The sequence below is a fragment of the Oryza glaberrima genome, chromosome 4 (genome assembly GCF_000147395.1).
Source record: "Oryza glaberrima chromosome 4, OglaRS2, whole genome shotgun sequence".
NCBI lineage: Eukaryota > Viridiplantae > Streptophyta > Magnoliopsida > Poales > Poaceae > Oryza > Oryza glaberrima.
In genome coordinates, this window is record NC_068329.1 from 19,262,573 (window position 1) to 19,288,753 (window position 26,181).

The 26,181-nt window shown below is 39.4% G+C and overlaps 4 protein-coding genes and 1 pseudogene across 7 annotated transcripts; 2 read left to right on the forward strand and 3 right to left on the reverse strand.

Annotated features, from left to right (window-relative positions):
• Window positions 1-238: 238 nt before the first annotated feature.
• LOC127770603 (GTP-binding protein YPTM1) lies at window positions 239-23,716 on the forward strand. 4 transcript variants are annotated; one of them, XR_008017028.1, is made up of 9 exons: window positions 239-510; window positions 641-713; window positions 840-887; window positions 1,014-1,061; window positions 2,589-2,660; window positions 2,755-2,910; window positions 3,008-3,111; window positions 3,192-3,362; window positions 23,677-23,716. XR_008017028.1 is itself a non-coding variant. In XM_052296379.1 (8 exons), the coding sequence occupies exons 1-8, from the start codon at window positions 497-499 to the stop codon at window positions 3,304-3,306; spliced, it is 630 nt and encodes a 209-aa protein (XP_052152339.1). In that variant the 5' UTR covers window positions 239-496; the 3' UTR covers window positions 3,307-3,598. The 4 variants fall into 4 exon arrangements, 2 of the variants coding, with proteins under 2 accessions (XP_052152339.1, XP_052152340.1); XR_008017027.1 differs by lacking the exon at window positions 23,677-23,716 and adding an exon at window positions 4,842-5,297; XM_052296379.1 differs by lacking the exon at window positions 23,677-23,716 and having other exon boundaries at window positions 3,192-3,598.
• LOC127770850 (MADS-box transcription factor 26-like) lies at window positions 4,836-6,171 on the reverse strand. The gene is made up of 4 exons (XM_052296631.1): window positions 5,990-6,171; window positions 5,616-5,697; window positions 5,311-5,372; window positions 4,836-4,959 (listed from the first exon to the last, which is right to left on the reverse strand). Exons 1-4 carry the CDS (start codon window positions 6,169-6,171, stop codon window positions 4,836-4,838), a joined length of 450 nt encoding a protein of 149 aa, XP_052152591.1.
• Window positions 10,060-20,170, reverse strand: LOC127770851 (putative 12-oxophytodienoate reductase 11; annotated as a pseudogene).
• LOC127770852 (ras-related protein RABD1-like) lies at window positions 20,255-22,449 on the forward strand. Its single transcript, XM_052296632.1, has 4 exons — window positions 20,255-20,332; window positions 21,684-21,755; window positions 21,842-21,997; window positions 22,291-22,449. Exons 1-4 carry the CDS (start codon window positions 20,255-20,257, stop codon window positions 22,447-22,449), a joined length of 465 nt encoding a protein of 154 aa, XP_052152592.1.
• On the reverse strand, window positions 22,697-25,444 carry LOC127770604 (MADS-box transcription factor 26-like). Its single transcript, XM_052296381.1, has 7 exons — window positions 25,036-25,444; window positions 24,535-24,622; window positions 24,251-24,312; window positions 23,692-23,794; window positions 23,569-23,610; window positions 23,442-23,483; window positions 22,697-22,911 (listed from the first exon to the last, which is right to left on the reverse strand). Exons 1-7 carry the CDS (start codon window positions 25,215-25,217, stop codon window positions 22,816-22,818), a joined length of 615 nt encoding a protein of 204 aa, XP_052152341.1. The 5' UTR covers window positions 25,218-25,444; the 3' UTR covers window positions 22,697-22,815.
• Between the last annotated feature and the right edge of the window lie 737 nt (window positions 25,445-26,181).

Genomic DNA, 26,181 nt, shown 5'->3' on the forward strand with positions numbered 1-26,181 from the left:
AACCACACAAGATTACAAGGAGAGTGGCACATGAAACTGCCGGCAGCTGTCCAATGTATCTTGGATTCTGCTGCTACAATTTTCTGTGCTATCTTCATGGCGTCTCCAGCTCAAAGTACTCACAATTTCTTTGTACTTTGGACTATTTTAGTATTGTACTGGAAGAGGTACGCGACAGCATCGTGTTCATCCTGGGCAAGGCACCCGTGAATCTTGTCTTGGATTTTTTTAAAACAAAACAGCCTGCAGGGGTGAGGGAACACTCCAACGTCGTGAGGATAAAAATACAAAAAAAAAAAAAAATGTTGTACGGGCTGATGAGTTGCTTTGTTTATACTTCTCCTAGGTCGTCTCCCATATTCTCACCACCTTCTTGTTCCTGGAGAGCCTCCTCTCCAGCTCTGTCCAAGCATCAATTCTCTTTCTTTTGCTTCCTGCTGATACCTTTGATCCTGAGCAGAAGAAGCTGCAGAAGTGGGTTAAGGCAGGAAGAGCCATGAACAACGAATTGTAATCCTCTAATTTTTTTTCCTTTTCGATCTTGGAATTTACGGCTAATTAATGTGGTTTCTGTTGTTATCTATCCGTTCTTCGGTTGTACTGAAAATGCTGCTTGCTTATCCCCCTGATGAGTTGCCAGTGATTACCTGTTCAAGCTGCTCCTCATCGGCGACTCCTCGGTCGGCAAGTCATGCTTCCTCCTCCGATTCGCGGTGAGTTTTTGAGTTTTCTCGCGAATGGCAATGCGGATTTGGTTTCCAAGATTTTGGGTCATATATTTTGCTGTGGTTTCTGTCCCTCTTTGGAATGATTGATTGATTGATGTGTTCTTCATCCAGGACGACTCCTACGTCGACAGCTACATCAGCACGATCGGTGTTGACTTCGTGAGTCCCCCCTCTCTTTCTTGCAAAATGCCCGCATTGTTCTTCGTTCTTTCGTCTCTGTGATCATGCCGGTTTCTGATTCTGATTCATTCGAGTCCACTCCCTTGTTAATTTGTTCATCTGCAGAAGATTCGCACGATCGAGATGGACGGGAAGACCATCAAGCTGCAGATCGTGAGTGTCTCTCGCCGATCCCCTGAAACCTCTTCGCGATTAGCTTCCGAGCAGAGCAGCGCGCGGCGGCGGCGGCCTATCTCGCACCGATCTCTTCGTCGGTAATCGCCGGCCGCCGCCGACCCGGGGCCGTCGGAGAGAGAGAGTGGATGCTCGCCGGATTGTCTCGTAGATGGCCGGCGATGCTGCCGCGTGCGTGTGGGGCCGAAGCCGAGGGAGGTTGTGCCCGCGTGGCTCGCCGGAGCTCCGCCGCCCCGCCGCGTGGCGGGGTGGCGCCGTGGCGGTGCGAGGGACACAGGAGGATGGTGAGACGAGTATGGCCTTGTTTGAATGGGCCTCAACCCGGCCCATGATATCGGTGGGCTCGTATTGAGGCCCATCTAAAAGAGGCCTAAGCGAGGGCCTTTTCCGCATAAAACCTGATGCCCTCCATCTGAGCCGCGCGCTCTCTATCCAACGGTCACTTCGCGTACCAGGTTCTAGAATTTAACGTGGAAGTCAAGTCCCTGCTTTGGATCACTATTAGAAAAAAAAAGTGATATTAGCAATAAAAAAATGCTATAAAATAAACTGCGACGAAAAACAAAAAATTAAATTCAAAATTAGGTTCTATAATTTAATTTTAGCTTATATAAGTATGAACATAAGCGAAACAATGAGATGTGCTAGACGATCCTGAAATTTTGCTAAGATACCCTGCTTCGGATCAATTTTGTTCGTGCGATCCTAGAATTTCGCATAAAGGCTCTTCTTCGGATCTCGATTATTGCTAGTGTAGTGATTCTGGAAAATTTTTAGCGATCCAGGATTTTTTTTGCAAATAGACCCAACTTTGGGCCGCGTCTATTGCTAGCGATCCTGGAATTTTGCAAACCGGTAAACTCGGATATACGAGACGACGGACGTGTCGACGTCGCCGCCGGCGATGGCCAGCTCCTCGCCCGTACCGCCGCCGCGTTTTTTCCCGGGCTCCGGCGACGTCGGGCGGAGGTAACTCCTCCTCCACCGATTTTGCGCGTTGATCTTGTTGCCCCACTTCGCTGCGATTTAGGGTGGGCTCGGAGAATAGCTGGATGCCTCAGTCATGCCTGGATCCCGCCCTCTGGTGATTTTGGGGGGAAATTTCGATCTAGTTCGTTATCGAGATGCACTTTCTAATGGAGAGTAGGGGATTGGAGTTTGCTTCCGTGCTTACTGATGATATATAACCGGTGGTTGCTAGATATCGCTGAATCCTGAATCAATGTGCCAGTTCTGATTTCTGTGCTTGATTTGTTTTTTTCGCTTGAATTTGTAAACCGAACCATTTGTGAAAATTAAAATTAGTGATTTGAGATTGTGCGATTACACTTGGAGGTATTGGTTCTTCCTGAATGAATTCTGGCATCTTATCATTTCTAGTGCCAAATGACTTCTGTACTTCCTACATAATCATTAGATCGAACTATGAAATAGAATATGTTGCACAGATCAGAAGCTGCAATCCTCTAATGTTTAGTGTGACATTGGTACTTGCATTGCAAACAGTGGGACACAGCAGGACAGGAGCGATTCAGAACCATCACCAGTAGCTACTACCGGGGAGCTCATGGGATAATTGTAAGCTTTTTCAGCCTATGAACAATTTTTTTTGCCATTTTCATGTGTGTTTTCAGTAAAGAAAAAAAAAAAGGGTTCATGTGAATGCATCCAGATTGTCTATGACATTACGGATATGGAGAGCTTCAACAATGTGAAGGAGTGGATGAGCGAGATCGACAAGTACGCCAATGACAGCGTATGCAAGCTTCTTGTTGGTAACAAGTGTGATCTGGCAGAGAGCAGAGTTGTTGAAACTGCAGTAGCACAGGTCGCATTGCAAACCCTATTACACTATGGATGGCTTATCCATGCAGAAGTTATGTTATATTTTGTTAAGCTAAATGAAAAGGTACGAATCACTGCAGGCTTATGCTGATGAGATAGGCATTCCATTCCTCGAAACAAGTGCTAAGGACTCGATCAATGTCGAAGAGGCTTTCTTGGCTATGTGTGCCGCAATCAAAAAGCAGTAGGATAAATGACAATGCATAAAGTTTCATAGTCTCTTATAAACAAGTTATGCTGCTGAATCTTGTGTCTAATCTGCAGAAAATCTGGGAGCCAGGCAGCCCTGGAGAGGAAGGCATCCAATCTAGTTCAGATGAAAGGTCAGCCAATTCAGCAACAGCAGCAGCCACAGAAGAGCAGCTGTTGTTCATCGTGATGGCACAATGGTCTGGCATCTTCCATGAATTGGGATGAACATGGCATATCTGCTAAGTGTGTTCCTCTGTCTTCTCATAGATTTGAGCACTTTAGTTACTGCAAGGTGTCGCCACATCTGTTGAAAATCGAGTCAAGAACCTAATTTCCTGTCTTTGATGATTCTCTAATAAACATTGCATCTAGAAAGTTGTACCATATTTAATAGATACATGTATTTCCAGTCTGAAAGGTCAATTTACACATGCAAAATAATGCACAGATGCAAATGCATATATTTTTTCCCTACAACATGTGTAGGCACATGCTTATAATAGGTCTTTTCACTGTAGCCTTGCGGAGCTCAAAACAGGGTAAAATATATGATGTAACTACCTATGTAGTGGAAACCTGAAAACTACCATTGGATCGAAAAAATGGACGTCTGAGATTCGTCCACGTCATCACGATTAAAAATTTTACTCGTGGATTTACTCATGAGTAAAAATTTTACTGGGAGTAACATATTTACTTATGGTAACGTGGACGAATCTCAGACGTCAATTTTTCGATCCAATGATAGTTTCTAGGTTTCCACTATAGAACATGTGAGATAACTTGACAGGCAGGTACTTCGGCCTTCCATGCTAGAAATAGTAGTTACTCTCCGTGGTTAGCTGAAATGGCACTTGTGGTATCATCATGTTGCCGCGCACATCCAGAATACTAGTCTGCTCGATTATCTGCAGACACACGATCAAGCTAATAAGGAAGGTGCTAATTTCTGAAAAATGGAACATGGTGGGTCAAAAATGTTTTTAAGAGATGATACAGTTACTCTCCCTTACAGAATAGCATAAATATTTGATGCCACGAGATTATCAGCTAAACATTTTATGTTCTCTGTTTTTTCTTATCCTAATTTCAGTTGGCACATAGGTTGGCTGTTGTATTAACTGTTCTAAGTTCTCAATCATAATATAATTATACACAACTCCTTTTCATGCCCCTGAAAAAAAGGGAAAACATAAATGTTCTTTGTATGTGAGCTTCCTACATGCATATGTCAACTGGATAGAATAGGAGGCACCTTATTACAAACAAAATGTGTTTGTTTATACAGAAATCAGAAAACGGATGGTAAATAAACTCTCTTTAAATTAAGTGTAGCCTATTTCTAAATAATAATTATAACATCAAATTCCTACAAATCAAAAGTTATTTCTTTTAAATAGTGTTGTTTCTTTTAAAGAATGCATGAATTAATTGCCAGAAGTACCCTTTCTTGAAGTATATCATTAGCAGCCTTCAATATGCCTTCCTGCAATTGAAACACATAAAACTATCGGTGAATAGTTATTCTACTTGCATCTCCTCTATATATGAGCTGGTCTCAAATACTAAAAGTTGGTTAGAGGGATGAAATCAAGCATGCTGATCTAACCTTGTTCTTGAGCATCTCGATCTCCCTAGACATGAGCTGCATCTATTCAGCAGAAAAAGGGTAACATATTATAATAATTGCCAACTTTATGGGAAGTTCTTTTTATTCTACAGTGATGAATGGCTTACTTTTGTGGAGCGAATGTTATTCACCCATACTTCAAGATTACTTTCAAGGGATTGCAGCTCACCAAGATTCATATGGTTTATATCTTTCTCTCCATACATGTACCTGCAAGAGGTGTGCTTAGTTGCTTACTTTTTCCCATCAGTGTCTTGATCAGTATACTAGCTAGTTTCCTACACCCTTGAAAAATCCCTTCCATGATCTTTTAAAACTTACAGATTCTCAGCAGTCTATGTTGCCCATTGTACTATATAATTAAGTAGTTTCATTTTCCTTTTCCTTTTTCTTATTTTCTGAATTAAAAACTACTCTCCTGGAAACATTTTATGAAGAAATATCATACAATAGTTTTGTGATGTTCATAGAATTATCAACTGAACTACTAGGGCCATTTTCTGATAAGAAAAAGAGAAACAAATGTCGTTTCATTGTATTACAAGTAATGCGGATGATTACCTTAAGCTGTTCTGAAGCAGGTCAACTTCTCGCCTTAGAAACAATACATCTTGCTGTATCACCTAGTATAGCATCACAATGACTTAATATTAGACGAATCATTCTGTACAAAACACTCAAAATAAATAAATAAATCAGATTTTATGTCCGTGAGCAAAACACAAAGCGCAAGTGTGCTGAGCCTTGAAAATTTTCCACAATTAAATATAAATTCCATTCGTATGCATAAATAGTTCTGTAAATCTATTTGAAACAACTGTGGAGATGTGCATATCATGTTGTCTACGTGATTGTGTGATGCTGACCATAGGTATGTTCTGCTCGGTGCTTTCAACTTGCGCTTCTGGGAGGTTACACTTGTACCGTTCAATCAAGCCTTCCATGTTCCTAATATCATCATCAGCCATGCATAAAACACATCAACAATGTTTGTAAAACGAAATACTAATTCCATCCAAAAATATAACAACATTTAGTTGTGAATTTGGATAAATGGTTGTTCAGAACTCCATATTCATATCTAAAACTTACTATATTTTGAGACAGAGGGAGTAAGATGCATACTTTTGGTCCACTAATAATTTTACTCCCTCCGTCTGAAAATATAAGCATTTTGATAGTCAAAAGTTGCTATATCTTCGAACGAACGGTTGTAGTAATATACATGTCTATACTTTACCCGTTGGTGGCGAGCTCATAGATCTTGCCATGAGGGGAGAAGACAACAACGCCGATATCAGCATCACACAGGACAGAGAGCTCCTTGGCCTTCTTGAGCAAACCCATCCGCCGCTTGCAGAAGGTGACCTGCCTGTGCACCGGGTTCTCTATCCTCCTCATCTGAACCTTGCCACGAGCCATATCACTCACTGGTTGATTGATATGATTCTTCACTTCAGTCGTCTTGTGCTTTGCGATCTCTCTGTTCTTTCAATTTTTTTGCACACAAACCCCCACTAGTTTGAACTAGCTTCTGAAGGCAGTGGCAAACTGTATGTAACTATCTCCCTCTGGCTTTGAGAGGCTAATGGCGGTTTGGATTTTGCCGCCGAAGTGGGGGCATTTTATGGTGGCCTTGGGAGGGACAAGGAATAATTTTGGTAGACCACTCATTGGCTCATTGCACATCACAAAAAGGGCGCCTATATGCATGACCTGAATTGCTGGGCCCTTAGACATGGTCATCTTTTGCTCAACATTTTGATGCTTCTTGGTTCCTAGCATAGCCTTCCATTCTTGTTGTTCAGTTCTTGTAGATGAAACTCGGGTTAAAGCCGTGGGACGATCTACTTTATTATAGAAACTAGTTGGGTGGCCACACAATTGCGCAGCTAACAACCATAAAAAAATATCTATTATATTACATATGATTTTATTTAAAAATTATTAAATAGCTCAAAAGATGTCTTATGAATTTGAAAAACCGAACCTTATTATTCTTGTGTTTCTAATTTTATAAATTTTAAAAGGCACACCAGTTACTACCCCTTACTTCTTCTTTATCACTCTTTTATTTGCTTGCTCAACCAACCACGGATTCTCTCATCCTCCTTGGTACCTTTAAAAAAAAGAGAGAATTTATTCTATGCCAGTGAGTTTATCCCAGTTCAACGATTCACCACTGACATTGTCTCTTTCTATAATATACCGATAACTTTATTAATTGTTCTACAATATGCCATTGGGATGGGGCTCTTTTTAAAAAAATACCCAAAATACCCTTAGAGACATACATGGTTAACAATTAATTTATCTCATTAGAAAGTTTCAGAAAAAATGAAAATTTTTATATGGCCTTCTTACACAACAAGGAAGTATGTATACATATTTTCAATTTTTTTGGTATTTGTTTTTAGAAAAAAATATTTTTGTGTGGTATACTAGAGAGAAATAGCTTAATAACAGCAAAAAAATATCTTATGTTGCATATGAAAGATAATTTGCATTAAAAACAACAACACAAAAAAATATTTTATATAGCATATAACATATAAGTTATATTTTATAAAAATATAAATGGAAAAAAATTGAAACTCATATACAAACTTTTATACTGTGTAAGAATGCCACATAAAAGTTTCATATTTTTTTGAAACTTCTAATGAGATAAATCAACTGTTAATCTTATATGTCCATAAGGGTATTTTAGGTATTATTAAAAAATAAGTCCAACCCAATGGTGTATTGTATAACAATTGATAAAGTCGCCGATATATTGTAGAAAGAGACAAAGTCAGTGGTAAATTGTTGAATTATAACAAACTCAGTGGTATAGAATAGATTCTCTCTTAAAAAATGTACCTTTTAGTTTTTAGAATTCATTGTCTCGTTGGGTTTCATTTTTATACTTTTAAAAGTCTCGTTAAACGTCAACACTGTACTTCTCTATAGCATGTTCGCTGCCTCCTCTCTTTATTGTCATTGGATTTTAAAAACTGATAATAATCATTTGGGGGTTTAGGTTTTTACTTTCTATAAGTTCCACTAAACTGCCGTCACTACTCCTCTACGGCCCGCCCGCTGCCTTCCCTCTTTATTGACATTGAGATTTTAAAAATCGAACATAATTATCACTGAGGTTTATTTTTTAATTTCTATAAGTCCCTTCAACCACCATACCGTGCTGCTTAACGGCATGCCTATCGTCCCTCCCCTTAATAGTCATTAGGATTCTATTTGGTTTTTTAGATGTTCCATCAACCGTCACCACCCTACTCCTTTGTGGGCATGTTGCTTCTCCTCTGTTTATTGTCATTTGTCATCGTTGTGTTCTAGAAGGTCTATTTTTTAAAAAAAAAAATCCATATTTTTCATTCCAATATTTTGTTATTTATAAATTGTATCCCTACTTGAACTCTTATAATTATTTTTCTATTTTTAAAATTTATTTTATTTTTATTTAAAATTTTAATTAATCTCGCGATATGTTCTAGATGATCTTTTCTTTCAATAGTCGATTTTTTATTCCGAATTTTAGTTATTTATTAATTGTATTCCGAGTTCAACTCTTGTTTTTATTTTTTTATTTCGATTTTTTTTAATTTTAATTAATCCCATATTGTGTTTTATATGGTTTATCCTTTCAATATTCCTTATTTTTTAATTCCTAATTTTAGTTGTTTGTAAATTATATTCTTCCTCGAACTCTTATTTTTATTTTTTTATTCAGGAATTTATTTTATTTTTATTTTGAATTTTAGTTAATCTCTATTGTGTTCTACATGGAGTTTTCTTTAAATATTTTTTATTTTTATTCCGAATTTCAATTATTTCTAAATGTATTTTTACTCGAACTCTTCTTTTCTTTTTCTCTGATTAACGTGGGAATTTATAACCTCCACAGCGAACGTGTTGTTTCCTATTTTTAATAATATAATAGATAAATTACGTATTATATATTATATACCTAGCAATTAGGTTTGAACAAGTTGTATAAGCAATGCATTCGAATTAAGTTTCTCAAAAAGTCGTATTTATAGAAGCGCGAAGCAAATAATCCGTTACAATAATTTGGTGGATAAAACCGTGAACTCGTGAAGAATGGGCAAGCTGACGCTACTCTGTGTTGTGTCTTATTACATATAAGCATTTTTTTGGGGGGAAGAGGTACGATGGAGACGTGCATTTTTCATCCAACAAACATGAGCGCACCCAAGGCCTAGTGATCCCATGTAGCCGATGATGTCAGCGACTGTTTATGCTTGTTTCTGACCGAGCTCTAGAAATTAAAAATTCCAAGATCTGTGTTATGACACTGCCAACATGCCCTCACAGGCTTCCATTCTCCATGTTTCCAAATACACATATTACAACAGGCTTCATGTTCTTTTCATGACTTCTTTTATGCTCTTATAACTCCTTTTGAAGGATCCCCTTGTTGTTGCTGTAACTTCTTGGATTAAATGACATGTTTTATTTATTTTATGGCAGATACATGCACACACACTAATACACATAACACCACACCAATATCCCGCAAATGCGCCTCACAACACACGTTCCAAGAGATAGAAACCAACTACACATCTCTAATCTCACTAAAATTTTATTGAAAGCTTACCTACATGTGGTTAAATAACATCTTGTTTTGGCTGTTTAGTTGCCTTATACTATAGAGCAGGTAAATCTTATTGTTACAAACCAATCAAGGCATCTTAAAATAATCAGATCGGTAAAAGGGTGTTGATTACTTTAAAAAGCGCAGAGAGTTCTTCTAATCAATTGAATTCATATTGTCCCGTGCTACCTCGTCCTAGATAGTCAAGTGGTCCATTAGTAATGAATATTTAGTGAGGAATATGTCTCATATAAAGGCATTTGCACTTTATATTGTTAAGAATTTGTTCTGGTCAGATTATTATTTTTTATAATCTGCCCTTTCTTTCTCCCAACATCATCTTCTCTATGCTGTCATAATATATATGTACTAGAACAAAGGATTGCCACAATATATATCATGCAGTTCTTTAAAAAAAAATAGAAGAACATGGTGGGATCAACACTTATTTATTTAAATACGTAGGAGATCTGCACATCATTTCATTAAAAAATAGGAAAAAAAAAGTGAACGGTGTTAGAGAAAAACTCCGATACCCACCCACTTGGAAATACAACGACAACACCACACACACCCAAATGCAAAAAAAAAAAAAAAAAAAAAAAAAAAAAAAAAAAAAAAAAAAAAAAAAACCTAGTGCCCTTAGCACTATAGCCCTAGACAAAAGGACTCGAAGTTTGGACGCTCCTGCTTGGCAATAAAGCACACCCTCGCTGGTAATGGCTTGAAGAACATCAGCCATACTCGAGGCAGCGCCGTTAAAAACACAATTATTTCTGTGCTTCCATATCTCCTAAGCGACCAAGATAATACAAGAATTGAGCTTCATCCTCTCATTAGGATGAACACTTGTTAGCATATAAGTCACCACCACAATTCTAGTTTCATAGATGCTATGTTAATTGTACGCTTGGTTTACTGACCAACACCTTTTATACAATCTAGCTTAAAAATCTGTTGTTTAAAAAAGAAGAAAAAAAATCTGGTGATCCATTGGCATCATCCATGCTTGCTGTCAAACTTCACTTGGGATAATCAAGAAGCAGCACGATTGGTGAGCGAACAATGTATCTGCTGACTGCTGATTAGCAAATCCCAGCTACCTGGTTATTTACAGAAAGTTGCACTGGAAACTAGTTCATATTATACCAAAACTTGTTATTCCATAGCTCCCAAATTGGCAAGTTCTAGAAGAATAAAGCTTTGCACCGGTGTGGAACATTATAAATACACACATGAAGCCGTTAATTACTCGCAGGAGTCCAGGACCACTCTTCCTGCATCTTTTCAATAGAGTAATATATAAGCTTGCAGTAAGCATACACTTTTAACACTTGGTCAACATATGTGCATGCACATCTGACTAAGATTAAGAAAAATGCAGGCGCAATTCATGAATCTTAGCTGATCAAACCAAACAAAGACTGTAAGCCATATATATGGGCCCATGATTGTAGCTTACCAGGACCACCCCTTTAATGATCCCTTTTTCTTAGATCCAAACAAGTTGTCTTCAAGTTTATTGTGGCAGCAGTCACATTAGAGAGGCACATCAATGGAACAATCTCAATCATTAACCAAATCTTGTGAAGACCAATGAAACCTTAGAATTAACGAATCTAGTTAACATAGGACATGCATTTATGTGAGCATTTCAAAAACACAGTTGTTCCTCTATTATCAACTCTTTTTGTTGATTGGAATTTCTATCTTTTGCGTTGCTGTGCTATTACTATTTTGACTGTTAACCACAAGCATATTTATTGGCCATAAGAATCATATCCTTTGTGTACATGTTTAGCTTAGCAAGGAAGGTGTCTTTTCATGTATACATTAAGACAAGTGGTCACCAAAAGGCAGTAGAAATGGTTTCCAATTTATTTATTTTTTTCAATTTATAAAGATGCAGCACTTAAGCATATAAGATGAAGCAGCAACATTCTTTAATGTCTGTCACGCCCACAACTTATCTACTATGCTAATAAAATAGGGTGGGAAAAAGTAAACATGTTTATTTTCAAAGAGATGGAATTATCACATTAATCGAAGAAAAAGAGAATGATATATACGGTTGATAAGAGTGGGTTCAGAAAATAATGGGTTAGATTGATTTGATAATAAAACAGAACCAGAAAGTACTACAAGTCTATAATTATATAAGAAATGCTAGAAATAAAACTAATAGTTGTATAGCAAATACAATTCTACGCTCAGTGCAATATAATCTAGTTCTACACAAATGCGTGGGAAATTCAGGAAGAAATTACCACATTAATCAACGGAATAGAGAGAGATTCTATACTGTTAATTATGGTCTGAGTCTAGGTTATGATCTTATTATAGCCTCGATTAAAAGAAAGGGCCATGATGAAAACAAGTCACAAATAACTGAAGTGAAGGATAACTATTAAAGAGAATAGTTCATGTGAAACATAAAGCATCAATGAAATACAGAATAAAAAATAAACTATAATCTAGCTCATGGGAATTCGACTAGTTCAATAAAGATGTGACACAACATATGAAGAGCATTCTACCAAGACCAATAACCCAACAATTTATGATATTCGAACAGTAACTCTACAGATTTTTGAAAGGCTGACCCAAGTGATGTATTGAGTATTGATACTTAGATAAACATGAATAATACAAGGGTGATTCTGCCCATTCTTCAGAATAGTTCTTTTTATAATGCTGCAATGATTTGGGCCAGGGAGAAGTGCAGAGCAGCATGAAGACAAAAGAAAAAAAATATTCACACTTAAGATAATAGAAAAAGAATGCAGAGTAAATATTTTTATTTTGTGTGTGTCTGTTTTCCCAGCCAATGTTCTTAGATAATATAGAATATACTGAAGAAGCACAAGTTCTGTGTTCCTAGATATCAAGGTAAAAACATATTTAAGGGAAAAAAAGGAGTTACCAGGATCACCATATATTAATGCAATAATAATGAGAGTTCGAAGTCAAAACAAACTTTCAACCAACTACTATCCGTCATCATGAAGTACCAATGAACAACTATTAGTTCTCTTTTGGAAGGAGTGTGTTTTTCCTTATTCGTGGTAGAATTGAACTGATTGTTGTAAAAATCCTGAAAATTCCACTTTAATTTTAACGTCCCAAAGAGACATTACTCTTCATATATAATATTCAATTAATGCAAGCAGGAACTATGTTCGCAATGAAATATGAAACATGCCCTATATTCCTAACCTATTCATACTTTTTGAAATTCAAGCAAAGTAAATCCTTTCTGAAATTATTATTTACTTGTTTCTACAAAATAAGATTAAACAGCTGTTCAAACTGCAGAGTTGCTAGATGATTTTCGTTTCTTGAAATCCGTTCAATGTTGCTGAAATAATTCTGGACATCATGTGTTAGTACACAAGTTTTTGACGCTTCTGGAATTTGGCGGACTATTGTAGGATTTTTCTGTCTTTCTAAAGCTCAATCGAGAACTAGACATTAGGCCCAGAAATTTGCAGTTAACATGCCCAGAAATCCCTACAAGGGTTCTGCCTACCATAATATGGCAACCAGGGGCAGAAAATGACAATTTGCTGATTAAATTGTATGGTCCATAGTTTAGCCTTACACTAAACTTCCATGTATGTAGATGCTGTAGGAGAGCAATTGTTGGAAACCCCAGGTCTCTAGAGCAATATGTTAATATAAAGCAGATTTTCTTGTATTCGTCAAAAACATAAAGCAGATTTTCAATTGGATACCTATCTTTGTTCTTTTGTTCACCAATAAACAAACACAAAGATGCTTCTGTGCTTTCATGTACCCGTGAATTCACTATGACATAACTGAGCACTGATAGCTCTTCCTTGAACATGGTACTATGTCCAGGAAAAATTAAAGAAAGAAGAATGTGACAGCTATAAGGCTACAAAATTGCATAATAATTAAGAAAATCAACAGAAACGACACTTTAACTTCCAAAGTAAGCTCTCTAACATCACCAAGATGCTAAAGGCGCCATAAGCATTGACCATTAGCTTTTGTTTTTATATATATATTCAGTACTAAGAATGCTTCTCATTTACTTTATCCTGGCATTGGTGATATCCAAGAACCACGATTAAAGCTAAGCATGATATTCCCATAATCCATAAACCTGACTTATCTACCAGCTTCAAGTTCTAATAACTTAGTTACGAGATGGCTTTGTCAAGCATTACCTGGAATTATCATTCAAAACATGCCTAGGCTATTGCTTTGATGATAAGCTCGAATGTCTAGTGGATGATGAATCATTTCATAAAGGACTAAATACCAGGCCTGGGTGATTTTCACAAAACAACAAAAAGGATACACAAACTTTTTCTCTAAGAACAATACAGATGATGGGCGGGGAGAGATCCTTTCTTCCCTTCCTAAGCTCTTTCTGTGAAGTCTGTATCCTAACTCCTTCTGCAGTATGCCCCTGTAATCAGTAACCGTTCAGAACGTCAGACCAAAAGGTAATTCTGAAACATCAAACATGCTAAGCTACGAATAGCAGTCTGCATACACTCAACTTACATATTCCACTTGTTATTCCAATCGTACTCTATTCTCAGAGTCAGTGGCACATATTTCAGGAATACACAAACGTTTTGCAGCCGCTGATATATTTGATCATCCACAGTCAACCATCTGAATGACTGTGAGAACACATTTGAGAGCAAAATGGGACAGGCAAGCCTCATGATATTATATCAGGCTCACAATAGTTGCATGCAAACTAAATCAAATTTTCAACAGATGAACAACTGCTTGATCTACTTATCATTTCCCTTTATTCACATGCAGTTCTGAAACCACAATGGTCACATTATTTTACCAATGCCTTGCCACACATATGAAAACTACACTTTCAGATCAAATGCCATAATCCTTCAATCCTACCAATACAAATGGTAGCTGCTGTGCCACTCTAGTGAGAGGTGGAAGAGAATTCAGTACTGAAAGGCACATTTAGACATCTGATGTAAGAAATGGATAGTCAGTGTATCCAATAACTGGATCAGAGATGTAGAAAGTCTCTCTGTTGTACTTGTTGAGAGGGCGGCGTCTATTTCAAATCTCCGAGGCAAATTAGGATTAGACAAAAACAAGCGCCCATAAGCAACCAAATCAGTATATCCAGTGGATACTGCTTTATTTCCATCCTCCTTATTGTAGCCACCTGCAGCAATAAACGTTCCCTTGAAAGCGTCCCTGATTGGATGAAGGCTGTGTGGGGTTTCAAACTTTTCACCAAGTTTTACCATCCGTGGCTCCACCATGTGACAATAAAGGATTCCAAACTTGTTTAGCACCTTTGCCATGAACAGGGCTAGAGCTTCTGGGTTTGAGTCTGCTGCCTCTGAATAGCTGACAAAGGTTGACAGCCTTATCCCAACCTTGTCAGCTCCAATTTCATCAGCTACGGCTTGGACCACTTCTAGCGCAAACCGGCAGCGATTCTCTAAGCTCCCACCATATTTGTCGGTACGATCATTGACTTGGTCTTTTAGAAACTGATCGATCAAATAACCATGCGCTCCATGGATTTCAACACCATCAAATCCTACAAATTATATCAAATATGAAGGTTAGATGTTTCCATCAGGAGTCAAGACTAAGGATCTTCATTTAATCTACTAGGTATTTATTAAAAAGTGAACACAATATCCGTATTAAGATAATCAAAATATTCCTAGTCAAAATATCTGGTGTGACAAATGTAATAGGAAGGTGTGTACTTGCTTCAATTGTATTTCTAGCAGCAACCCTGTAATCATTCACGACGAAAGGGATCTCATCAGTCTCTAATCGCCTAGGAGTTGAGAAAGTAGCAACATCTATGCCATTGGCTCTTACTGCAGGTTTTAGTGACTTATTGGTGCTCGAAATTGGAGCCTGCCCATTAGGCTGAAAAGCTGCATAGTGATACTGAACATGTGTTGGTTGCTTGGTTGGATACCCAGAAAAGGAAAAAAACAAGTAAAGAAACGAGCAAGAGTTTGCCCGCACAGTTTCATTTAAAACAAAGATGGCATAACTTATGCTGCGATGAGTACCAGTGAACAATTATACAGTAGGTTTTTACAAAAGCATTTCTCAAAATTTCCAGAATCCAATTTGAAGGTTTCCTGCTTGCAAATAACTACAAGTACATAGATAAAGAACAGGCTTATATCAGATATAGTAAACATACTGTTATTAGAGACTCTTCCTACGTGCCAAATCTGACAGAAAAATATTCCTCCTTTGGCATGAACGCCATCTACGATTGGCTTCCATGCTTCCACTTGCTCCTTTGTACAAATGCCAGGAGTATCTTTGTACCTTGCACGCATACAGGAAACAAATTTGATCTTTAAAGATTGCTGAACCGTCAAAAGGTAATTGAACATGGCTCCTGATATTTCATAAAGGCACAGCCTAACAATCTATGATACACACCCTTGAGCAGTGTCTGAGATTCCAGTGGCCTCAGCAATCAAAAGGCCTCCTTTGGTTGTTCTCTGTTGATAGTACAGAATGGCATGAGGCTAAGGAACATTACCATAGGATCGCTGCCTTGTCAATGGTGCAAGAACTAGCCTAGACACACGAGTAAAATTTCAGTAAAAAAATGGATCATTGCATAAACAAGAGCAACAAGTTTCTAATTATAGGCATAAGCAGGAATTGGATATAGATCTTGCCATGTTTTCAGAGAGAAATCATTGAACTTGTTGCTTATAAGTTGTGACAGATATATTGTTATCTTGTCTATTACTCGATATAAACTGACGATGGAGAACCTGCGATTCTTCGGAAAACATCACAATTTTGGACCTAATTATGATTTCCGCATACATAACAGTACATTTCAATTTTCATTGTTTTGAGCCATCCACGGCCGAGCCTTTCTGCTCAAAACCTGGTCGATTACGCTGTCATTTCAGTACAAATGTATCTGTTCTTTGTCATAAACACCACATATCGGGGCACCACATGATTCTTCCTAGTAGAATAAGATACAGGACCACCATCCCAACTTGCCCAGAGCAAAAAGTGAAAGAAAAAGAGAGAGAGAGAGAGAGAGAGAGAGAGAGAGAGAGAGAGAGAGAGGATGAACTGGGAGAATCTAGTCGTCCTATGAACAAACAGTACAAGCAAAGCAAAAACACATTCAGTGATTCAGAGAACAAAGATGACGAAACCACGATCTGAGGTCCATGGATTCCTCCTACCTAATTTGGAAAAAGGCAATCTTTGCTATCTTGCTATGTTTGGCACCCAAAATGACATGTTCATGTTTTTTTTCTCTCTCTCTTTCACCGTCCTATCCAATAACCGGTGCTGGGATGGCATCTCATGCGTCAGAGATCACCTAAACAGAATAGATCTAACGAATCGACGCCAGTTGCGATCTTGTGTACTTTCTTAATCAGACTGAGCTGTCAATTAGGAACTCGAAAATTGGGAGGGCACAGTACATCCATTCATTCATTCAGGTAGACTACGAGATAGGGCAAAGAGAAGGCGAAACCTGTGGGAAAGATCAAATCTTCCAGGGTGTGAGGAGGTGGAGCTGTGCTAGCGCCGCTTCCCCATCTTGACGCTCTGCATGGCAAGTTGAAAGATCAGAAAAATTTAGAGCTGTAACTCGATTACAAAAGCAGAAGGATGCGGAGTGATTTCCTGCGGGTGGCGCTCGTCCAACGTCGTCTTCCTTTGTCGCAGTCGCAAATTCGCAAAAGGAGGGGAATGTGGGAAATAGATAGGGCCAGCATTCAGCCTAGGAAATAAACAGTAACCAAGTTACTGTGCTATTTTTCTCTGCTACAATAGAAGGTACTGTAGCAGTCTATAAGAGCAAGTTTAATAGTATAGCCAACTATGGGCTCCAATTTATCTATAGCCAATCTAATAGCTCATTCATACAATAATTACATACTACACTATTAATACTTGGTCCCACCTGTCATACACACACTGCGTCTTGGAATCCGTGCTGCAGCTGGCTACAAATCTGTAGCCCGCTGCCCATCTCTCTCCTTATTTATCATATCCGTGCTGCAGCTGGCTACAAATCTGTAGCCCGCTGCCCATCTCTCTCCTTATTTATCTTCTTAAAATATGTTTACAGCTGGCTTATAGCCTGCTATTGTACCTGTTCTAAGAGTCAGTTTAATAGTATAGCTCACTACTAGCTTCAAATCATCTATAGTCAATGCAATAGCCAATTTATACAATCATTGCTTACTACACTATTAATATCTGGTCCCACCTGTCATACACACATTACGTCTTAGAGTCCGTGCTGCAGCTGGCTAGAGATATGTAGCCCACTGTTCTTCTCTCTCTTCCTTTATCTCTTTAAAATATGTTTATAGCTGGCTTATAGCTTGCTATTATACCTGCTCTAAGCTAGTTATAACCACGTATCGAGAAGAAAAGAGAAGAGAGAGAAGAAAGCGGGCTACAGATATGTAGCCAGCTGTAACACGGACTCCAAGACATTGTGTCTGTATGAGAGGTAGGACTGAGTATTAATGGTGTAGTATATTTTTATAGTTAACTATTGTATGAATGGGCTATTAGATTAGCTATAGATAGTTTGGAGCTAACAGTTGGCTATACTATTAAACTTGGTCTAAAGTTACTTCCTCCGTACCAAAGTGTAATTATTTTTTTATGTTGACTCATGTAGTAGGAAAGTAGGTAAAAGTAATTGGAGAAGTGTATGATTGATTGAGAAGAGAAAGTAGATGAAAGAGTGGCTATGATTGGTTTAGAGGAGGAGGACCTGTTGAGAAATAGCTTTATTTTGGGACAAGGTACATTACTAGAAAACTAGTAATAGGTATACTGTGAGATGGATGTAGTACTAGATAAAAGGCAAATATTGCTACAGGACACTACGATTTCGTGGTTTTAGCCGTGGGACACTGCCCAAACTCACTTTTGGGGAAAAGCACTCCATAAATGGACACCACGCCGATTAAAATAATGATTCCCGGTTGAGGAGGAGAGAGAAGTCGCGTGAAATGTCAAAAATGCCCTTGGGCCCACATGCCAGCTCTCCATATCTCTTCCCTGGATTTTTCACATTTTGGTCCTTTTGAAAAACTTATTTCGCAAATAGACCCCTAAAAAAACTTATCCCAGAAATGGTCCTTTTTGGGACGCCAGAGTGGCTGGCGCCATCATCCAACGAGACGGCGCCAGCCTCCTGCCACCGTGGCGCACGCGAACCGACGTGGCAGGAGGAGGGCGCCAGCCATGCTAGCGCCGCCCCAGGGAGGAGGACGCCAGCATGGCTAGCGCCGCCGCCTCCATTCCTGTTTCTCTGTATGGAGTTGCAACGGTGTCATTTTTATTTTATTTTTTCGAATGTTTTTTCACACTCAGGATCACGATACAACCAACCACAAAAAAAATTTAAACTCGAACTACCACTTAGCTAAGTCTGAAAATATCTAGCATACCACTTAGTCTACTTTGCACCTTCAGTAAAATTAGACTATAACTCCTTTAGTAAAACCCTTTGATCAACATGTTAAACATAATGCACTCTACCACTATATGAAATTACTTAATCTAATTCAAAATATAACCACATGAAATGACATATATAAGTTAAACAGTACATAGAGATGCAATTTTTTATTTTTATTTCATTTTTTTGATATTTTTTCACACTTAGGAGAACATAGGAACCAACCGTATAAAAAATAAACTCAAACGGACAAAATATGTGATATGTAGAATTTTCCAAAACTTTGCCGAAACGGACAAAATATGTTATCTATTAAAATAGGCGTAACTTTCTCATACGGACTCGGAATCAGGCAAATAATATATGTACGGACATCTATGAAAAAAGTTACATCCAATTCTCCCTGCTTTGCCGGGTTCGGCGATATTAAAACCTCCAAATTCCGCTTGCAAGATTGTGTTTTCGAGGAGAGAAGTTTTTCGGTAGAGCTTTGGAAAATTCCACATGCCACATATTTCGTCCGTTTGAGTTTATTTTTTACATGGTTGGTTCCTGTGAGTTCCTAAGTGTGAAAAAAATATCAAAAAAATAAAATAAAAATAAAAAAGTTGCACATCTCTCTCCTCTGCACTAGTTCGGAGAGAGAGGAGAGGAGAGGAAAAATTCTATATGTCACATATTACGTCCATTTGAGTTCAATTTTTCTATGGTTGGTTCTTGTGTGTCCCTAAGCGTGAAAAAAATATCAAACAAATAAAACAAAAATAAAAAATTTTGGGAGGGGGGGCGCCAGCCACTATAGCGCACTCCCCCTAGCCACCTCAGCATCGCCCCGCCACGTCGGCAGGGGACGGCGCCAAAGAGGCTGGCGCCGTCCTGTTGAACGACGGCGCCAGCCACTCTGGCGCCCAAAAAGAATCATTTTTGGGATAAGTTTTTCTAGGGGTCTATTTACGAAATAAGTTTTTCAAAAGGACCAAAATATGAAAAATCCAGTATCTCTTCCTCTCTTTCTCCCTCCTTTCTCTCTTCTCCCAGTCGTGGCTTGCTCGGCGACGGCGGCGACGCCCGGAGCGCGCGCGGCCTACTCGGTGGCCGAGGCACTGCTTGTGGCACCCGAGCGCGAGCGCCTCACGCAGCGACACCCGCATTAACAGCAACGGGCCATGAAGACGAGCACAGGCTGCACGACGACCGTGGCGAAGCTGACAAACGCGACGCCGCAGAGCAGGACGTAGATGGAGCGGCGGTCCGGAGCCCGAGAGCGCGATGACGAGGGCAAGCATCACCCACGCGGTGATGTCGTTGACAGCCGCGGCCGACATGGCCATGTGGCCGAGGTAGATGGTGAGGAGCTTGAGCTTGGCGCGACGCCCATGAAGACGATGAGCGGGCCGCGCGGGGCATCGGGGGCGATGGCGCGGAGCACGAGCGAGGCGCCGACGCCGAGGGCGAAGGGGAGCGAGATTCCGGCGGCGGCGACGGCGAGGGCGGTGCGGCCGGGTCGAGCTCGAGGCCGAGGAGGAAGAGGAAGAAGAGCAAGCCGATGTTGGCGAGCGTGTCGAGCACGGTGAGGCTCTCCTTGGGGAAGACATTGCCGGGTGGTTCTTCTCGGCGTCGTCAGGTGTGGAGTAGGAGGTCCTCCAGCGGCCACCGGTGCCGAGTAGGCCGCGCGCGCTCCGGGCGCCGCGGCCGTCGCCGAGCAAGCCGCGACCGGGAGATGAGAGAAAGGAGGGAGAAAGAGAGGGAGAGCTAACACGTGGGCTCAAGAGATTTTTTGACATTTCACGTGATTTTTCTCTCTTTCGCAACAGAAAATCATTATTTTAATTGATACGTTGTCTATTAGGAAATTACCACGTTTATAAAATGTTTTCCCTCAAAAGTGAGTTTGAGCAGTGTCCCACGGCTAGAACCAAAAAAATCATAGTACCCTGTAGCAGTATAGTACTGCTACACTAGCTAAGATTTTGGCTGTGTTTAGATCCAAAGTTTGGATCCAAACTTCAGTCCTTTTCCATCACATCAACCTATCATACACACATAATTTTTCAGTCACATCATTTCTAATTTCAACCAAAATTTAAACTTTGAGCTGTAGCTTTGATGCTATTCACTTTGCATGGTAGAGTGACTGGCTCAGCTTTTGATGCCTGTCTTTAGCCTTCAATGTAGCATGACTGATGTTTGCATGGCCCGATGGCCGGTGATGCTGCCCGCGTGCATGCGGCGAGAGATCGCAGGATCTTCTGACGTGAACTTTCCCCTGATGTGGTCACTGACATGCGGGTTCTGTGGATGGTGGGGCTCACATAATCAGTGTCCGTCCGTCTAACTTCACATGAGATGATCTCTTTCCGAGATTGCGTGGCGTCCCGCGTGGCAATGTGAGGGACAGGGAGGGGGACAACACTAGTAAGGCCTTGTCTGAATGAGCCACAATTCCAGCCCATACACACATTAAACTAAATGTATACACACATTAATATGGAGGAGTCCATTTAAATATGCTTTCGCCTATTGAAGATATCTAGCCGTGGTTGGTTGCTAGATGTCGCTGAATCTCAGTGTGCTTGGATTTATAAATTACAAGAATTGTATATATTAGAATTAGTTATTTGGGAAAAAATTAGTTCCAGAGCATCTAAATTGTTTTTAGTTCTCGCTGAAAACTAGATTATCTTCTTGGATGAATTTTGGCCTCTTATCTTTCATAGTACCAAAGGGCTTCTGGTATTTCCTATGGATAATCAGCACATCGAATTACGGAATTGACTATGTTGCAAAAGCCAGAAGCTGCACTCTGTAATGTAGTCTGACATTTGGTACGTGCATTGCAAACAGTGGGACACAGCAGGACAGGAGCGATTCAGAACCATCACTAGCAGCTACTACCGGGGAGCTCATGGGATAACTGTAAGTTTTTGCAACCTCTCAACATTTTCTTTTTATACTTTAATGTGTGTTTTCAGTAAACATTTAGTTTCCATGGATGCATCCAGATCGTCTATGACATTACGGATATGGAGAGCTTCAACAATGTGAAAGAGTGGATGAGTGAAATCGACAAGTATGCCAATGACATCGTATGCAAGCTTCTTGTTGGTAACAAGTGTGATCTGGCAGAGAGCAGGGTTGTTGAAACTGCAGCAGCACAGGTCGCATTGCAAACTACCCTATTACACTATGGTCTATGGAAGGCTTATCAATGCAAAAGTTATGTTATATTTTGTTAAGCTAAATGAAAAGGTACAAATCACTGCAGGCTTATGCTGATGAGATAGGCATTTCATTCCTCGAAACAAGTGCTAAGGACTCGATCAAAGTCTAAGAGGCTTTCTTGGCGATGTGTGCCTCAATCAAAAAGCAGTAGGATAAATGACAGTGGATAAGGCTTCAGAGTTTCTTATAAACAAGTTATGCTGCTGAAACTTTTGTTTCTAATTTGCAGAAAATCTGGGAGCCAGGCAGCCCTGGAGAGGAAGGCATCCAATCTAGTTCAGATGAAAGGCCAGCCAATTCAGCAGCAGCAGCAGCAGCAGCCACAGAAGAGCAGCTGCTGTTCATCATGATGGCACAATGGTCTGGGAACTTCCATGAGTTGGGATGAACATGGCATATCTGCTAAGTGTGTACCTCTGCCTTCTCATAGTTTTGTGCACTTTTGGTTACCGCAAGTGTTGGCAAATCTGTTGAAATCGAGTCAAGAACCTAATTTCCCGGTTTCGATGATTCTCTAATCAATATCGCATCTAGAAAGTTGTACCATATTAAACAGATACATGTAATTTAGTAAGATTTCAGTCTGAAAGGTCAATTTACACATGCAAAATAATTCACAGATGCAAATGCGGACAATATTTTCTCTCCAACACGGATAGCAGGATATGGTCTTTTCACTGTAGTCTGTAGCCTTGTGGAACTCAAAACAAAACTGGTGAGATAACTTGACAGGCAGGTAGTTCGGCCTCTCAGACTAGAAATAGTAGTTACTCTCTGTGGTTAGCTGGAATGGCACTTGTGGTATCATCATGTTGCAGCCCACATCCATAATACTAGTCTGCGCGATTATCTGCAGACACAAGATCAAGCTAATAAGATAGGTGCTAATCCCTGAAAAATTGAACATGGTGGGCCAAAAATGTTTTTAAGAGATGATACAGATTCAGTTACTCTTTCTTACAGAATAGCTTAAGTATTTGATGCCACGAGATTGTCAGCTAAACATTTTATGTTCTCAGTTTTTTCTTATCCTAATTTCAGTTGGCACATAGGCTGTTGTATTGACTGTTCTAAGTTCTCAATCATAATATTATAGACAAGTCTTTTGCATATCCTTGGTAAAAACGGAAAGAAAAAACATTCTTTGTATGTGAGCTTCCTACATGTATATGTCAACTGGATTAAATAGGAGACACATTATTACAAACAAAATGTGTGTACTTGTGGAGAAAAATGGATGGTGAGGAAAATCTCTTTAAATTAAGCGTAGCCTATTTCTAAGTTATAATTCTAATCTTGAACCAATTCCTACAAAAAAAAAAATTTTGTGAGGACAATTGTTTCTTTTGACAGAATGCATGTGTTAATTGCCAGTTGTACCCTTTCTTGAAGTATATCATTAGCAGCCTTCAATATGCCTTCCTGCAATTGAAGCACATAAAACTTTGGTGAATAATTATTCTACTTTCATCTCTTTTATATATGAAATCAAGCATTCTGATCTAACCTTGTTCTTGAGCATCTCGATCTCCCTAGACATGATCTGCATCTATTCAGCAGAAAAGGTGACATATTATAAGTGTCATTTTTCTGGGAATTTCTTTTTATTCTACAGTGATGAATGGCTTACTTTTGTGGAGCGAATGTTATTCACCCATACTTCAAGATTACTTTCAAGGGATTGCAGCTCACCAAGATTCATGTGGCTTATGTCTCTTTCTCCATACATGTACCTGCATGAGGTGTGCTTAGTTGCTTACTTTTTTTCATCAGCGTCTTGATCAGTACTAGCTAGTTTCCTACACCCTTGAAAAGTGCCTTTCATTATCTTTTGAAACTTCTTACAGATTTTCATCAATTTATATGGCCCATTGTACTATATTATTAAGTAGCTGCACTTTCCTTTTCCTTTTTTTCTTATTTTCTGATTTAAAAACTACTCTCCTGAACACATTTTATAAAGAAGTAGGAGTATCATGCAGCAGTTCTCTGATGTTCATAGCGTTATCATATTATCTGTCCTTCGTGATGCATTCCTTACACATGATCATTTTCAAGAACACATGAGAATGCAAAATAGTTTAGGCATTGTTACTGTATAAACAGAACTACTAGGGCCATTTTCTAACAAAAAAAGGTAACAAATGTAGTTTCATTATACTAGCTTACAAGTAATGCGGATGATTTACCTCAAGCTGTTCTGAAGCAGGTCAACTTCTTGCCTTAGAAGTAGTACATCTTGTTGTATCACCTGGAATTGCACAACAATGAGTTAATGTTAGAGGAACCGTTCTATCCAAAACAATAAAATCCAGAAGTTTATGTCCATGGGCAAAACACAAAAGCGCAAGTGTGCTGAGCTGAAGCCTTGAAAAATCACCATAATTAAAAATAAATTCCATTCGTATGCAAATCTATTTGAAACTGAACTGGTGGACATACGTATATCATGTTGTCTATGTATGATGCTGACCTGAGGTATGTTCTGTTCGTTGCTTTCAGCTTGCGCTTCAGGGAGGTTACTCTTGTTCTTGTACCGCTCAATCAAGCCTTGCATGTTCCTATCATCATCATCATCAGCCATGCATAAAACACATCAACAATGTTTTTAAAATGAAATAAGATTTTCTTTTCTAGAGAGGTGGTAGTACTTTTGGACCACACTGATGAAGATAAATACTCCCTCCGTTTCCAAATATTTGACATCGTTGACTTTTAAGCACATGTTTGACCGTTCGTCTTATTCGAAAACTTTTGTGAAATATGTAAAACTATATGTATACATATAAATATATTTAACAATGAATCAAATGATAGGAAAAGAATTAATAATTACATAAATTTTTTAATAAGACAAACGGTCAAACATGTTTAAAAAAAATCAACGGTGTCAAATATTTAGAAGGGGGTACTTTTTTGGACCACTAACAATTGAACAATGAGGAGAAACATAGTACAGATATATATACTTTACCCGTTGGTGGCGAGCTCATAGATCTTGCCATGAGGAGAGAAGACAATGACGCCGATATCAGCATCACAGAGGACAGAAAGCTCCTTGGCTTTCTTGAGCAAGCCCATCCGCCGCTTGCAGAAGGTGACCTGCCTGTGCACCGGGTTCTCTATCCTCCTCATCTGAACCTTGCCACGAGCCATATCACCCACTGAATCACTGATTGATTGATATGATTCTTCACTTCACTTCAGTCTAGCTTGTGTTTTGCCTGTTCTTTCTTCCTCTCTTTTGCACACAAACCCCTCACTAGTTTGAACTAGCTTCTGAGGCTGTGGCAGTGGCAGCTAGGCCCTTGGATCTCCCGCTGGATTTGAGGCTAATGGCGGCTTGGATTTGTCGCAGAAGTGGGGGGTGTTTTTATTGTGGCCTTGGGAGGGACAGGGAATAATTTTGGTAGGCCAGCCATTGCACATCACAAAAGGCGCCTATGGAATGCATGGCCTGAATTTGATGGCCCTTGCTTAGAGACATAGGGTCATGTTTACTGAACGCTGATGTTTCTGGGTTTCCCTGCATTGCCTTCCATTCTTGTTGCTCAGTTCTCTAGCTGCTGATATCAGGGTTCACAAAATTGATGGAATTTCGCGAAAACCTTTTGGTTTTCATGAAACCGCTAGGTCTCGGTTTGTTAAAACCGGTCGGTATTAGCTGGTTTCCATACGGTGTTACTGAAATTCGTAGGTTTTTCCTGGTTTTTGGTCGGATTTCGATAATCCGGTGAGAGGCAGTTTTTTACTTCAAAATCGAAAAGGTAAACCCTGCCTGGTACTCTAAAACAGGTACAATGGAGGCATCCCATTTTCACACAACAAGATAGATGGAGGATTCTGTCAGGGTTACGGATAAGGTATACCCTCTATCCTTGGATGTATGTTGTATACCGATACGGTATACTCGCATGTATACGGAAAATTTCTGTATACAGTAAGGAAATCTATCACGTGATAGATATGGTATCTACAGATGGAAAGAGTTCTACTCAGACAATATTGGGTCTTTACCATATCATGAGGGGTCCGATATCTCCGAGTCCTACTTGGAGATCAACTGACCCGCGGTATATAAGGGACCCCCTGGCAGGACCTAAGGAATCGAGTATCACCG